General features: G+C 36.0%; 1 protein-coding gene across 1 annotated transcript; it reads right to left on the bottom strand.

Moving 5' to 3' along the window:
- Window positions 1-626: 626 nt before the first annotated feature.
- LOC145731058 (glucose dehydrogenase [FAD, quinone]-like) lies at window positions 627-10,378 on the bottom strand. The gene is made up of 7 exons (XM_081982642.1): window positions 9,430-10,378; window positions 2,415-2,642; window positions 2,092-2,354; window positions 1,596-2,032; window positions 1,352-1,540; window positions 956-1,295; window positions 627-898 (listed from the first exon to the last, which is right to left on the bottom strand). The coding sequence occupies exons 1-7, from the start codon at window positions 9,617-9,619 to the stop codon at window positions 695-697; spliced, it is 1,851 nt and encodes a 616-aa protein (XP_081838768.1). The 5' UTR covers window positions 9,620-10,378; the 3' UTR covers window positions 627-694.
- Window positions 10,379-16,537: the final 6,159 nt, after the last annotated feature.

The following is a 16,537-nucleotide window of genomic DNA, read 5'->3' as shown; positions in this document are numbered from 1 at the left end:
CGAATGCAGTTTGCAAAGATAACAAGTTTGAACGCAGAATTATCAGGTCATTTTTAAGGCACGAATGTAATTTTGGGGAATATTTCCCGAATAAATAAAATGTTTTGATTTTGCTGCAACTATAGATTGCTCAATGGAGCTCAATGAGCAACTTCCAAACCGTTTATTAATTTTTGTTGACATCGCGTTTGACATTTTTTGGTTATAAGGACAACAATTAGTGTACTAGCAATAGGCTCTACAACAATGCAGTCGTTATAGATACGTACAGTGCAATTATCGAAATGCAATTATCACTTTAGAATGCAATTATCGCTGTCATTCTGGTGAAAATGCACTGCTCATATGGGACATTTAACACATGAGGGAAATATTCAAATTTACACCCTTTACTACTGCCCTTTACTTCATGGTCTACCCTTTACTTCATGGGTAAGTTGTTGCGTGTTTGTTGAAATTACTGGTTCTCTGATATCATATATGGTATTGTTCTCCATTGGTATTAAATTACAATATTATTTACATCCAGAATTTTCAATGCTGTGTCATTTTTATGAAATGGTGAAAACCCGGTATCCTGCACTGATATGTCAAGCAGAGAAGGTCACGCGTAATAAATAGAAAAGTTAGTAACATATGTATATTTCAAACTACCAACGGTGTAAATACAAGGATCGTAAGAATTGCAGTTGTGTTATACATATGTTGATTTAATAACATCACAAGCTTTTTCTGCAATCATTACAACGGGAGCATTTGTAGGTCCCGAAGTTACGTTGGGCATTACACTAGCATCCACTACTCGAAGACTCTCTACGCCGTGGACTTTGAGATTTCTATCCACCACAGAATTTTTGGGACTGATTCCCATTGAGGCTGTTCCAACTGGATGGAAAAACTAAAATAACAATTGTTTTTACTATGTTTAAATTTCATATTTGCGTATGCCTTTTACCCCAGTAGCGTAAATAGGTAAAACACAATACAACCAATCCCTTGAATTCTTTTCGAATTTGTTGTCGCACTCGGAAACTGGAATCAAATCTACTTTGGCGCTTATATTTTGATACCCTAAAGTATCGTTTAGTTTCAAAGCAAATTCAATTCCTTTGTACAAACTATCAATGTCCCTGCTATCCGCAAAGTAGTTTCCGTTGATCACTGGATAGTCACGTGGATCATTAGAAGCCAATGTAATCTCTCCTACAGAAACTGGATGTAAAAGTATGATTAACATAATGAAGTCTGAATATGCATTAACGTCTAGGAAGTTTCTAGAATGTTCCTCATCAAAGCTGGAATAATTTGTTTGTTAAATTTTAGATATAGAGAAGATAATTTATGGTATTACAGATTTACTATTTTTCCAGTCATATTATTGACTGCTATTGTAACCAACATTATATCAGAAATTTCATCGTCGTCAAAGTCCCAAAAAGCTATAGCTTGGCCTTCATATCCAGCATTTAACGGTCGTCTATTTTTCTGCCACAACTTTAGCTGGTCCAGAACGGTGTAGTTATAATAAGTATGATTGGTTCTAAAATGTTAGTTACTTTAAGTGATTGATCATTAAGTATAAGTAATACAAATACCTGACTATCACTCCATCATAGAATACATGGTCTTGAAGGTTTTTTCCCACAGGTAAATCGGCGATAACTTCAATGTTGTGTTTGTTTAGTTCCTCTGCTGGTCCAATGCCAGAAAGCATTAAAAGCTGTGGGGTGTTGGCAGATCCGCACGACACTATAATTTCTTTTGATGCCTTTGCATAGTACTTTTGACCATCTCGAACAAATTCAACTCCTACAGCTTTCTTGTCTTTGATAACTATTTTTGTAGCTAGAGAGTTAAGTACTATATCTAAATTTGAACGGTGTCTTGCTGGGCGAATGTAGGAAAAGTTGGTACCGGAGCGTACATTGTTATTCAAGTAGTACTGAACTCTACTATAGCCTTGCTGTTTTTGACCATTATAATCTTGTTCGCTAAGACCAATTTCCTTAAAACCGTCTAGTATATTAGTGGTCTGAAAACAGAACAAAAAACTGAATACTTTTTGCTTTAATTTGACAGTGAACAACATACTAATCCGGGAGTGTCTTCCGCTCTTCCCACACTTTGCAGTCCCTCGAAGCCGTGGTAATCCAAATCAATAGTGTCACTAAAGTTTGCATATTCAGATTTTTTAAAATAAGGCAAGACGTCTTCGTAGGACCATCCTTCGTTTCCCAATTCAGCCCAGATATCAAAATCTTTAGGGCTACCTCTAACGTAATAACCTCCGTTAATGGAACTAGACCCTCCTAAAATTTTTCCTCTTGCAAAATTGCATTCGTGATTCACTGCTCCTAAAATGATATTAGTTTAATTTAAAAAGAATAATAATTGGTAGGTACGGTTTTGCGTACCTTGACAGGACTTGTTTTGTGGAACTGTTTTGTAGCCCCAATTCCACTTGCTAAAAATTAAGTTGGATGTTAATCCAAGCACTGCCGTTACATCAGCATCTTCAGGTCCAGCTTCAATTAGCAGAACTAAATGAATGAATGAACTAAATTTTTCTTCAGTAAGTCTGTTTGCTACCACACCACCAGCAGCTCCTCCACCAACTATTACAAAATCGTAGTTTCCATATTCTACAACAGTTTATTTTCTTTAACGTAGTTAATATCGCTAGATTTTTGCGATATGAAATAGACCAATTACAGTTAATCTTGAACGTAAACAAAATAATTCTTCTGATTGTCATCCTCCCTTACAGTTGGCATCAAAACATTACATTTGGCTTATGTTTTGAGGCAATGAAAAAGCCGTTCAAGTTTCAGTTAGAATATAAACATCTACTTTATGATATGATAAAGCAAATGACACAAACTTACAATTTACAATGAATCAAATCCATTCAACACCTCAACCTAAAAGACGAAGTTAATCATCTGTCACTTGGTGACAATCCGGGACACCGCTCAAACTTTGGCTGCGTCAAATGTGATAATGTAAACACGAAAACGTTTCAAACATTGAGTGTTTATTTGTGTGAAATTTGTTAAGTAATTCCAATTAGTCGTAGAAAAATAGCCTGTATTAAATCTGTTTATTAAGGATTAACAAAAAACAAAGTTCTAAAACTCATTTGACAAAACAACCAACAGACATTGACAGCTTAACTCCCAACAATACTATTACCTAACAAAACGGTAATTAAGGTAAATGGAATTAGAAACAAAAAGAGATAAAATTAAGTTCAAACACAACATTTCTTCCTCCCTGTGGAAATTCTAAGTACAATCGCTTGAACAGGTCCCGTGGTCAAAGTCACTACAAAATCGTTGTGGTGGTCTGTGTATTCGAGTGGATCTGCGTGGAATGTTGAGCGTTTCAGCTTTGTGGTTGGAAGACTCACTTCTTTCTGATGTATTTTTATTATGATGATTTGAATCTGGTGTAACTGTACATTCGATTAGAGGTAAATTGCTTCCAACTGATATCGGGTTACTAACACTGTTGGTTCGGTTTCGTTCATTGCAGGTGTTTTTGGCATAGCTTTTGAAGAAGTTGAGCTGGTTCCAGGAAAAGTCAACAATCGAGGATTCCATTTATCTCTAGTGATGCAACGATTAGATGTATCATTCTTGGCTTGTCCAGGTTGTAGCACAATTTTATCTCTTTGATTTGCTCGAATTTGATCTACATGTCTCTTGAAACGTTTTCCAAAATAATCAATTTCATAATGTATATCTCCTAGCTTTGAAATAATCGTCCCAGGAATCCATTTATCCATTCTCGGATTTCCAGATAAGAAATAAACTGCTTGTGTCGGATGGAAAACACGAAAAGAAGGTTCAAAAGTTGCTTGTTGTCTCTCTGTAATTTTTGTATACAGACTTTCAGGTTTAAGTAAATCAAGGCGAGTTCGCAGCGGACGACCAAGGAATAGCTGAGCTGGAGATTGCCCTGTAGTAGAGTGGGGAGCTTTCCGATACTGCCTCAAGAATTCGTTTACGTTACGCTGTAAGGTCCCTGGTGTTGTAGCCATAATTTTGAGATGATCTTTAACGGTTTGTACATTCCTTTCCGCTTGACCATTGGTTGAAGGATGGTAAGGTGCTGTACGTTTGTGGTACTTAACTCCGACTTGTTGCAAAAATTCTTTAAATTCTACAGAGGTAAATTGAGTTCCGTTATCAGAGACCACCGTAATGGGAACTCCATAAGCTGCAAACACTTCGTCAAGCATCATTATTGTGGAAGTCGCTGTTGTACTGTTTGTAATTTTAACCTCGAGCCATTTACTGTAGGCATCAGAGACTATAAGCAACATTTTACCAGCAAACGGTCCTGCATAATCAATATGAATGCGCTCCCACGGACCATGCGGATATTCCCAGTGATGATCATGATATTTCGGTGGCGCATGCGCATATCTAGCACAGTCACTACAGGATTTGGCGATCAATTCAATATCAGCATCAATTCCGGGCCAGTATACAAAAGAACGAGCAATTCCCTTCATTTTTACAACGCCCAGGTGTGCTGTATGAAGATCATTCAAAACAGCCTGACGAAGCCTAGATGGCACAACGACTCGATGTTCAAAAACCAAGCAGTTTCCGACAAGCTTGTATTCCAGCTCGGGCGACTTATATCCGGCGCGAGCAAGACTTTGTCCTGACTCCAATAACCGAAACATTTTTCCAAGATGAGGATCCTTTACCGTTTCCCGAGCAATACTTTCAGCAGAAGTTGGAAGTTGCTGAATCTGCTTTATTATAAAATTGTCGAATTCATCAAATTCTTCTTCTTTGTCAACTATGTTCCAAGTTCTTGGCCTAACAACATTTACTAAATTGGGTAACGGTACTCTTGAACAATAATCTGCATTAACATTCAATTTTGTAGATTTGAATTTAACCTCAAAGTCAAAATGTGCGAGATAATCAGCATAATTTGCCATACGACTGATGCAAAGAACAGGTAGTGATTTTTCAGGATGTAAAATCTGCGACAGTGGTTTGTTATCCGTGTACAGAGTGAAATGTCGTGCATAAAGATAATGGAAACATTTTTGTACGGCCCACACAATTGCAAGTGCTTCTTTGTCAATTTGAGGGTACTTCTGTTCAGTTGAGTTCATAGTTCTACTTGCGTAAGCAATTGGTCGTTCACGTCCGTCGTTAAGTTTGTGCGATAACACAGCACCAAGTCCTATTCGGCTGGCATCCGTTGCCAAAATCAAAGGTAGAGAGGGATCATACGGCATAAGGACTTGAGGTGAAATCAATGCATGTTTAATGTCTTCATATGCTTTTTCTGCTTCTTTAGTCCAAGTAAATGGTTCCTTCATGCACATGTCACGTAAAGGGCGAACTCTCGTTGACAAATCTGGAATGAATGAACTATAATACGTAGCTTCCCCTAAAAATAGCTGCATATCATCTTTTGAAACTGGTTTTGGCGCATCTCGAACTGCTTGAACATGCTTATCTGATTTATGAATTCCCTGTGCATCAATTCGGTGGCCTAAAAACTCAATTGAAGTTGCTCCAAAAACGCATTTACTTTTATTTAGACGGAGCCCATGCATTTTTATTCGTTCCAGAACTAAGTCCAAAACTTCCAACAGCTTATCAAAGTCCTCTGCGAATACAACCACATCATCAAAGAAATTTTTAACGTTTTGGAGATTTTGTAGCACTGATTCCATACGACGTTGTCAAATAGCAGGAATATTTGCAGCTCCATATACTGCTCGTGTGGGTCGAACCAATCCATGAGTTGGCGTATTGAGGGTCAGAGCCTCGGCAAACTCTTCATTAATCGTAAGATGTGAATAAGCATCTGTAATGTCCAGGTGACAAAAGAATTTTGCATTCTTCATTTGATTGAAAATATGTTCACACTTTGGAATTGGATATTCGTCAATGATCATTTGAGGATTCAGCGTAGGTTTGTAATTACCTGTGATGCGCAATTTCCCATTTTTCTTACCAACTACATGCGTCGTTGAAGCCCATCTTGAGTAATCAACTTTCCTGTACAGTCCTGTCGCAATTTTAAATTCAATTTCCTTAGCATAAGCGTCGCGCAATGCTAGAGGAATTTCTCTTGCTTTAGAGAAGATTGGTGTTGCTCCTGGTTTTAAATGTAATTCTTCAGGTGGTCCTTTTAGTTGTCCGGCGGTATCACTAAAAATGTCTGTAAATTTGGCCAGTAGACCATCCAGGCGAATTTTGTTTTCTTCATTTAAACTTGGCACTGACGTTAAAATACCATTTACTTGTTCAGACTTCGAAAAGAGTTTGTTGAAATTTATTTCGTCAATAAAATGTACTATCCATTCTCGTCCTAGCAGAGCGTCAAAATTACCTTTAAGGGCATCGGTAAAGCAAAACGTCTTATGGGAGATTCAATGCATTTTATGACAATCTTTTAACCCAAATTAAAAAAAAACTAGGCTAGATATTGCTGTTTTTTAAACGGCATATGAAAGAAGACACTTGCTAGAATGTGTGAAAGTCAATATAATTTTTATAGTGCGTCAATTAAAATATTTAGAAGCGCTAAAATTACCATAATTTTCAAGTCACTATTTTTCCTATCTGCAAAACTTTTTTGGTGACAAAAATAACTTTCGCACATTCCCCAAACCTTTAGCTATTTAATAAAAAAAAATCACGCAAATAAGTTAAAAATTAAAGTCGTAATTTGGGTTAAAAGATAGGACTAAAAAGTTGCTCGAATTTCGGAGTGGAAATCTTGCATCTTTGTTCCATATCACTCTAGAAGTATCGTCGCTTAAACAGTAATGTCTGCGTTAACACTGCCGTAGTTTTATCGACAGAAACAAAGAACGAACAGTGTTTTTTATATATTTTTCTGCACGTAGGCCAAGCATCGCGATCGAAAAACGTAAAGTCTTTACCGATCCCCTTAACCACATAAACATTTAATTTTCTTAATTTTTGTCCAATCTTAACTTGTACAGGAAGACGTCCAAGGCAGACTATTCTATGACGAGTATAGCTAGCAAATTGTCTGTCGGATCTTAGTAATGAAAACTTCGGCTTGATTGATCGCAATGTTTTTTCACTAATTATGGCACATGGTGCACCAGTGTCGAGTTCCATGTCTACTACACGTCCGTCAATTTCTACTTTAATCATATGACGATCAATTGTTCTTGTAGCACAAATATCGTTAATTGTTCTGAAATAGTCAATATGATCAGTACTTTCGGAACTAAGATCTTCGACAGGTTGTAGTATACTAGATGTTTTTGAGATAGGTTGTTGTCTTTTTGACCTGCAGACCCGACTAATGTGACCCTTTTTCCACATGTATTACAATTTTGGTTTAAGAAAAAACATTGACTACGTAAGTGAAAACCTCCACAACCATTACATTTGAAACGAGAATTTTCATACTCGCCTGCTGCTCCATCACGCATTACAGGGACTCCTGGGTCCTTAGTCTTCAACATTGGTTTGCGTTGGTATTAGCTTCTGATCACGTCTTATCTGCGGATTTGTAAATCCTAACTTGTTAGTTGGTTCTGATATAGGTACATATGTTGGTGATTTCACTTCGTTTGCAGTGAAATGTGTAGCTTCCAGGACGTGTACGATTTTGTAAGCATCTGAAAAGTTGTCTGGATTCTTTGCAATAATCTCATCACGCATTTCGCACGATCGCAATCCATGCAAAAGCTGTTCAATAAGCATTCTGTCTAAAAATGACCCGTACTCACAATAAGTTGCACCTTTCCTTAAACGGAGGACGTACTGTGCAACAGTTTCATTTTCTTGTTGGATAATTTGTCTAAATTTGATACTTTCAGCGTATTTATTTTTACTTCGATCAAAATGTTCAATAAGAATCGATTTAATTTCTGTGTATGAAAGACTTTCAGCAGAACGGGGACTGATTAGAAATTGTATCACATTATTTAGTTCTGCACCCATGTAAACTCGTGCATAATTACCATGTTCATCATCAGGTATTCTAGATAGTTGCAACGCCCAATCAAACCGCTTAAAATAATCTTGTATTATTGGTTCTTCAGAGGAACGGTATTGGTCCATAGAAAAGTTCGGGGGTTTGCTTGATGATCGGGAGAATGTACTGAATTCAGATGCATCACCAGCTGCCGGCGTTGGAACGTTTGTGGCGGCTGTTTGTACTGCATTAACGATTAGTTTTGATAGAGCTTGAAGAAGTTCGGAAGGTATTTCGCTCATTGTTGGTATCCCACTTCTGACACCACTATTAAATCTGTTTATTAAGGATTAACAAAAAACAAAGTTCTAAAACTCATTTGACAAAACAACCAACAGACATTGACAGCTTAACTCCCAACAATACTATTACCTAACAAAACGGTAATTAAGGTAAATGGAATTAGAAACAAAAAGAGATAAAATTAAGTTCAAACACAAAAGCCTGTAAAACTCGGGCTAATTGTCCATATCGCCTTCGTCCGAAATTTTCGTCCTCGTGCGATAGGGACATCTTATTCACTCTTGTTGTACAATATACTATACCGATCCCCTTAATATTTGCATAGCTCTATGTACCATTACTTGAGGTCCACCCTGTATGAGTAAGATTATTACATGCAAATAATGCGAAAAAGCCAAGTATTAACATGCTGCTTGACATGTCATTTTTGACATCAGTCGTGTCAGGAAAATGCTTCAACTTTGTTACTTTTAAGTTAACCTATGCTGCCAGGTCAAATATAGTATACGTAGTATACAGTGCAATCACCATATACATACATGCAGTAATTGTAGTTGTAACTTTAATCCCACATGTAATTACTTACTATTTTATGTATGTCTATGTTTTTATGATTTTCGTTAAATAAGTAAATAAATAAAATTGTTTATTTTCAACCAGGTATGTAATAACGTTATTTCTTATGTGTAAACCAGGTGGAAAGATGAAAATTACCTGCTTTTACTTTCCACCCGGGTGAATATCAATATCCGTTTTGTCATATCTGGGCATACTTTTTATAGTTAAGAGACTGTGCTGCCACCTCTGCAACAGCTCGCAGCTCAGGTGATGATGAGTAACATCTGCGTCTTCAGAAATCTCCATGTTAAAAGCACTTTAAGAAACGTGTCAGCTCAAAATATTAAAGACGGAATAGCACAATAATGACGTTGTCAAGATTGTAAACAAATCACCAGTCGTTTATTATGGTTGAAGTCATAACTACTCGTGCACCTATACTACCTTATTGTTAGAGACTATTAGCAATCAATATTTCAACTGAACGATTTATTAAAAGTTGATGAAATTTTGATAAATGGTTGAAAATAAAATAGTAACCACGGTAGAAAGTTTAATTTCTGTCTCGAGATAAAGTAACTACCTACACTTTCCACCTGAGTATGTAATATACTATTGTCTCCTTACCTAATGGTTCACTGTCTTCATCCAAACCAACAAAATAAGCGTTATTGTTATCTGAGGGTGTGTAGCTTGATAAACCATCTAATAGCTCTTCCGCTTCAAGGTAAAGTTCTGATAAGTTATTATAGTCCCCTCTACAGACTGGGACCAAAAATAACAAAAACACGGATAGAAACGTACAAGGCGAATACATTTTTGCAGATTAAGATTTTTAAGTAATGTAGAGCTCGAATCAGCTAAGAAAAGGCCACAGGCGTCATCAAACGATGATGTCACGATCTCTGTACGTCTCGCTTTAAATATTGCTGCTCTCGTTACTTTCCAAGTTGTTGCAGCCAGTCAGTGGCGTGCTATTATTTTATCAGTAAAATGAAACATTTTCGTCGTTTTTAATAAAGAAAATAAAAGACAACAAGTTTTTCAAAGGAATGGAAACTCCTTCTGCTTCTTTCTTCATAAATTGTAAGACGTTACTGACGATTTCACGGCCTTGGCTGTATATGATAACACCTTTCTTTCCAACCTTTTTGAAAGACATTTTGACAAAATAACGTTTTTTATTCATAACACTATGTGAACTTCAACTGCGACCATCAACAATACAACCAAAACACCAGACTAAAACGGAACCTAACCTAACCCCCTAAGTCTCCCTGTCCGCCACTACATTTTTTTAAACTTGGCAACACCGTTTAGAGTGCCGGCTAGTAAAAGCATATAAAAAGGTCCAAATGTACCTGGCCGCTGCCGCATCTGTTTTAATTGTGTCCAAGTAAAAACCGTACTACGTTGCCAAGTGGCTTTTTGACCGCTTAACAATATATTTTCGGGAATATTTTAATAGGACGCCTCTGATTATATCTAATGCGACGGCAACTGTAGAAGGAGAAAGAAATAGTTTTAAAAACTGCGTCATTGATGATGCGGTGGCCTTTTCTCATCTGATTCGAGCTCTAACGGGGTTTTATTGCTCATGCACGTGTTTGAAGGCTTTTCAGCATGAATAGAAAAGATAAGGCAGTCAATAGATGAGTTTGTATTAGTTTGACATAGTCTTGAGAGGTGTTGAACTTAGATTAAAATATACACATTGTTACAAAATACAAATTATACAGTGCGTTTTTTTTAACGCGCAACATAGGATTTCACGTGTTAAATTTATAAGCACATGATAGACCATGTTATTTTGGAACTACAATTATAAAACTTGACGGGTGGCTGTTTCGTTCCTTAAGTACTTAAGCTTAAGTAAGTTTACCAATTCGGCCTAAAAAGTGATTAAAAAATTATATTTTTATTCTAAGTGAAATGTTATCTTTGAATCCCCCCGTATCTTTGAAACAAAAGAAGTTTGCGCAGCCCACTCCTCGCCAGTCATCTCAGCTCGGAAAATGAGATCGGAACACGTATGCTACTTTTTTTCTATCTATTACCGTTTTCTCTGTACCCCGTAAAACCATCGAAAATGCAGCACCCTGTATATTTGATTTCGCAATTAAGAATACACTTTTAATCATCTTTGCAAACAGAGAGGCTTTCATTTTAGTAATTTTACTTTACATATTTGTTCAATTAAATGAAAATTAATAGTCGTAGGAAACATTTTGTACCTAACCCATGCGGAAAGCGTCTTTCCCGCTTTTTAACTGCTTGCACAACTGTACAACTGCAGTCTCATGCGGGAAAGTACCACATCCCGCACTTGTTTGGTAAATAACTGTTTTGTTCTACTGTGGAACATTTTAAAGCATTTACAGAGGTTTACAAGTTTTTATTGAAAAATTAAAGGTACAACACGTATACTTTGATCTACGTGTTGTGTTATGTGTAATAACTTAGTCCATAGTTGTTGTGCAACATCTGGTGACATCTGTACTCAACTCTATAAAAAATTTTTCTTTCTAACTCATAGAATTGAGTACAGATGTCACCAGATGTTGCACAACAACTATCTTTCTGGCATCCAGTTGACTATACTGGAATGAAGGTTTTGTTCTTAGGTTATCAAGCCCTATAGCCTCTCTGATGAGCCAATGTCAATTAACTATTGCTTCTGAAATGAGTAAATATAGATTCATTATCAATATTCGATTTACGATACTAATAAAATGCGTTAGTATTGTGGATATAGTGGCAATGTCTACAAAAATTGACGGATGTTTTCTATTCTTGTCGCGTAAAACATGAACTTTTTAAGTTTTTAACTCTTAGATATTAATCTAGAAGTTGTGTTCTGTAGAAGGTATAATCTTCTTCTTATTTTCTTCTTTCTTTTCTTCTTATAATCTTGATGATATAAATTCAAAATTTTTATTTGAATTTGTTTTTTACATGTTCATAACTTTATGCTTTTCGAACTGTGGTTAGCGTGCATTCGTTTAAAATGTGTTTGTCTTAAGTATTTGTATTTATTACTTTTTGCTTATCCTTGTATTTCTAATTAGAACAAAGAAAGAAGCCATTAGCTTTAATCGGTTGGGAAACAATAATGCCGGCTTACAAATAACAATGAGAATATGAATTTAACATTGTAACATATATGAAGTCAGTGGCATTAAAAAAGCGAAATAACCGGTGATCTCCGGGTCGGTGAACTATCTTAAATTAAACACGGACAGCTTTAAGCGGTGGTGTCTGACTTATCTCTTATCTCCCCTGTTAGTCCAAGAAGAACAAGTACACGCTACGTGGACATAATAAATACGCGGGGTTTGAAGCCTTTTGCTTTATTTATCGTTCATTTAAGGTACACAAACACTGCCCGCAATCAAACTATGCAATTCGTCCAATTCGTGGTCTCCACGACTTTCTAATCCTGGGGGTAAGAACGTTACCTATAGTTACATTTGCGATTGTTATCAGTTGGATATTCTACTCAAATCCCTACTCCTGAGAGAATTATTATTGTAGATTTTTCAAACGCATGATTGAAAATTACTGACATATCTGATCAAAAAGTAACGTTATCCATTTGTAACAGTATAAATAATTATATTCCAGACATCAAATCAGAAAGATTGCCGATGTCAGATACTTTAGAATTTATTTTGTTACAGAAAATTTTCGGATCATTTTTACTAAGTATTTGAGATGGTTTATAATATTCAGTCGTACAAAAAATGGTGTAACCATCACGAACAGACTGATCTCAAATAAAAAGGCGCTCAAATCTCGTTCACTAATTGCATACTTCGGGTATTCCGATCGAGTCGGTCGTGTTTATATCTGCTCTTGATTTAGTTTTATTTATCGGACGTTAATTTACGTGCTATTTTCATCAAATTTGAAATAATGGGTGATAAAAGTGATGGTGGAAAAAGTGATAAAACCAAACTAGACATTTGTCTATGGAATCAAATAAGAACAGTACTAACGACAACGACCAAAAAAATTTAAACATCGGCGGCGAGAAAAACCCTACGATAAATTTGGAATCACAAGCTGGTGAAATATATTCAGCCATAGATAACATCCCGGAGAATTGTGAAAGCAATAAGAATTTTTCTGTAAATAAAATTAATGATCAGTTACAATACGATAATGTTTTTACGCCCAAAACTACTATGCAGCGTACACCATCTATGCTTAATCAAAACCAGGATGAAACATCAATAAAGAGACAGTACGAGGGAACCCCATCTTCTATGGAATATTGTTTAAAAAAACCATGCGGAAAATTAACACCACTTCTAAGTAAATCAAATGACCGAGCTGTAGCTGATTGGAATGACACTGGAATGGTATCTCCAAGATGGAGTACGACAAGCGATAAATACTCTCTATAAAAGTACAACACTCCTGAAACTAGGAAAACTCTAGAATCTGTCATACAGACAACGTCACGGATCCATTAGAAACAGTTCAAATTCTGAAAAATCAAATTGATCCATAAAAAGTTGAAGGAGGTTTTATAAACATCATTTATTTAAAAAGTGGAAAAATTGTAGTAGAAAATTAAAACGAAGTTCAACAAAACCAGCTGAGTCTCGCTCTAAAGGACAAAGAAAATATTAAGATAAAAAATTCGCCAAACATTGATCCTATGTTTATTGTATATGGGATCAAAAAAAGAATCCAGGATGATGAATTCATAAGCGAGCGGGTACGATTAAATAACCAAATTTTTGGCATTTGGCAAATTGAAGGAGAACTGCAAGTCACTGTGGCTGAAACTATTAAAGTGGTAGCAAAAAAACATGTAGAAACGCTATAAAGGAAAGTTGGATTATGCAGGCACCACCCGATGTTTCAAAGTGGTTTATAAAACGAAAAAAGGTAAACTTTCACTTGGTTATGGTTCATTGGGGAGGGCAACATCTTAATATTGCAATTTGCTTTAACTGTAATGGGTATGGACATGTGGCAAAGCACTGCTCAGAAAAACAGAACTGTCACAAATGTGGGCAGGAGCATCCACCTCAGGATTGCCGTTCCAAAAAAGTCTGGTATCAACTGCTTGAAAATGAGATACCCACCAGAAGAATGCTGTCATTCTGCAAGAGACAAAAACTGTCCCATTTATAAACGTAGATTGCAGCAACACACGAAACAAATCAACTGCAATCCAACTTTTTTAGTACAAAAAACATAAACCTTAACATAGTAGATTATTAATATTTAATATGCCAAATTAGAAAAGGTTGAACCTATGGGTTGCTAACAATGTCTTATCAACTCTTCTTCAATAATATGTAATATCAAATCATTTAACAAAATAATCAACTCCTTTTCCTACTACTAATTAAAAATGGAAATAATGACAATTCGCGTAATAAATTCAGTCTATCTATTTTTTTTTTCAAATAATCTAAATTAAAAAAAAAGCCAGGAATACTGTATCTTTTTGAGAAAAATAAAAAAAAACCTTCTTGTTTTAACACCCTTTTTAAGAGGCAGAATCTAAATACGGTAAAATTATGCAACTTCAAAAAATACGGTTTTTAATTTTTGTTAGAAATAACGCATCAAAATTTTCAGAATTATTTATTTACATTCTCTAAATTTCTTAGAATAGTGTAGAAAATGTGACTACAGATAATTTTAAATTTGATTTTTTTTAAACTTTAACGTTTTTATGTGTAACATTGTAATCGAAACGCACTGAGAACTAATAAAATTTCCTGACCAAAGCAAAAATATTACTGCACACTTATCGACAGACTTACGAGTTTTAAGAAAGCTACTTAACCAAATCAGAAGAACTAGTGTTCCGTCGACAGTACTACAAAAATCACTTAAGTAATACCAACATAAACTGACATCGAAAACATTTGTATATACCCTGATTATTATAACTTTAGTTGCACGTCATAACACAGGTGATTCTATTGCCAACCAAACTTACTGGACAATAACATTGCATAGATATGGAAATTTAAATTACGCGCCTTAAAATATGTTGGCAATAGTGCGCAATGTTGTCGCCTGTTTTCCGATTTTCTTGCTAACGAGCTATTCCGATCACCGATTATCGCCAAAGTCCCAAAGTTTGACGTAAATAACAGCTTTTCCAATTTTTTTTGATCCTATTTTACGTTTCTGCGGCCATCAATCAACGGTTCACTTGTACATGGATAAACAACATTCCAACAACCTGCCATTTAGATGTCTGTTATGCCAAAACTGTCGAATACTGGCGCTAAACAACTTTATTTTATTAGATTATTGTGTAATGTTTTATCTCAAAATGTGTCTGCAGTACTAAAACTAAGTATTACCATTTATTAACATATGTAAGTTTATCCAACTAATAAAAATCATTGAATTCATAAATCCCTACGTAAAAATTGGCGTAACAAACATATCTGCATTATTAGTCAAAGCTTATACACAAATGCCGAGTAAAACATCAGAGCTTGAAACCCTCAACTCAGGGTTTCCTAAACACGCTTAAACTAAGCTTCCCTAACCCTCAATAGCCCAAAAGTTTAATTAAAACAGTAAAAACCACTCAGACCTTTCTGCAAATGCAACTCAAAATGTAAACAAACACGGTTTTGACATTAAATGTCACATGAAAGTAAAATCATTTTCTTTAATTTCGGTTCGTTTTTTATAACATTGACAACGTCGCCCATTTTCACCTTGTGAGGTGCAACTAAAGTTATAATTAATGAAAAGGATACACAGCCTTCTCCACAACAAGTTTATTCAACCTATACTACAAATGGGGGGCGTGACGTCACAGTCGGCTTTAATTGAACCTGTAGGTGGCGCTGACAAATCGTTCACTATAAACGTCAAAAATCAAATCAAATCCAACTGTCACAACCGTCAAACCACCAGAAATTTGGGAGAGAGGAAACGAAAATAAAGAAATAAATCAGTTCGGTTTTCAACTTGGAAGGTACCGCACGTCAGTTTCGTGAGTGCCATTTTTTGCCACTAAGAAACCACGTTTCTTGAAACGGTGTTCAGGGAAATTCGAAGTTGACAATCGAATTCCGCAGCCGGTCGAGTGGAGATGGTGGGAGCTCTAAGTGGAAACGTCGATTCCTAAAAGTCCACGTGGAATTGTCTTGTGCGGTGCACTTCCAAAAGGCGGAAAGGGTGAAAACCTAGGAGAAGACCACGTGGATGTGACAGTGACGGTTATAGTTTCCACGAGGAAGGACTACATCTTTTGCTCGGATCGTGCCTTTAAGCGATTTTTTAGAACTTTTAGTAGCTATTTGGGGCTCAGGGGCACAAGCCCAACTATCTGAGCCTCTTTCGTATCGAGCTGGCAAATACGTTGTTGGTAACGCCACAATTAAACCGAGCAAAAAAAAGAAATAAATGATTATTGAAAACAACAATACGGGGGTACAAAGTAATGAAAAAAAAAATAAAAAAAGAAAGAATTATAGGGCAAAGTGTGTGTGATGATACAGGGGAGGAGGGACAAACAAACACAGAGGAAAATGAGAACGATGGGACTTAAAATTCAAAGATCTGAAGAAGGAAGTGGTATTATGGTTTACTTGATCATTAAGACAGTCGCAGCCAGGACTCTGGGCGGCGTTATTGATCTCTAGAACCTCTAACAGATTGTGGAGGTTGCCCTTATCACAGAAGTTCAATGCTTTAAAACCTTGTGCAATATTGAAGCAGTATTGCAGCAGTATAGTAG

This window comes from Ips typographus, linkage group LG6, assembly GCF_016097725.1.
Source record: "Ips typographus isolate SLU linkage group LG6, UJ_Ityp_2.0, whole genome shotgun sequence".
NCBI classification, from domain to species: Eukaryota; Metazoa; Arthropoda; class Insecta; order Coleoptera; family Curculionidae; genus Ips; species Ips typographus.
Note: the sequence above shows the minus strand (reverse complement) of the source record. Positions and strands in the feature narration are given on the sequence as shown.

What these genes read in the sequence shown, in the direction of transcription:
- LOC145731058 (XM_081982642.1), bottom strand. Translation starts at nt 9,619, where the DNA reads ATGTATTCGCCTTGTACGTTTCTATCCGTGTTTTTGTTATTTTTGGTC. An exon ending in TGAAGACAGTGAACCATTAG is followed by an intron (nt 2,643 to 9,429) that starts GTAAGGAGACAA and finishes AAACTGTTGTAG; the next exon opens with AATATGGAAACTACGATTTT. An exon ending in TACCTATTTACGCTACTGGG is followed by an intron (nt 899 to 955) that starts GTAAAAGGCATA and finishes TTGTTATTTTAG; the next exon opens with TTTTTCCATCCAGTTGGAAC.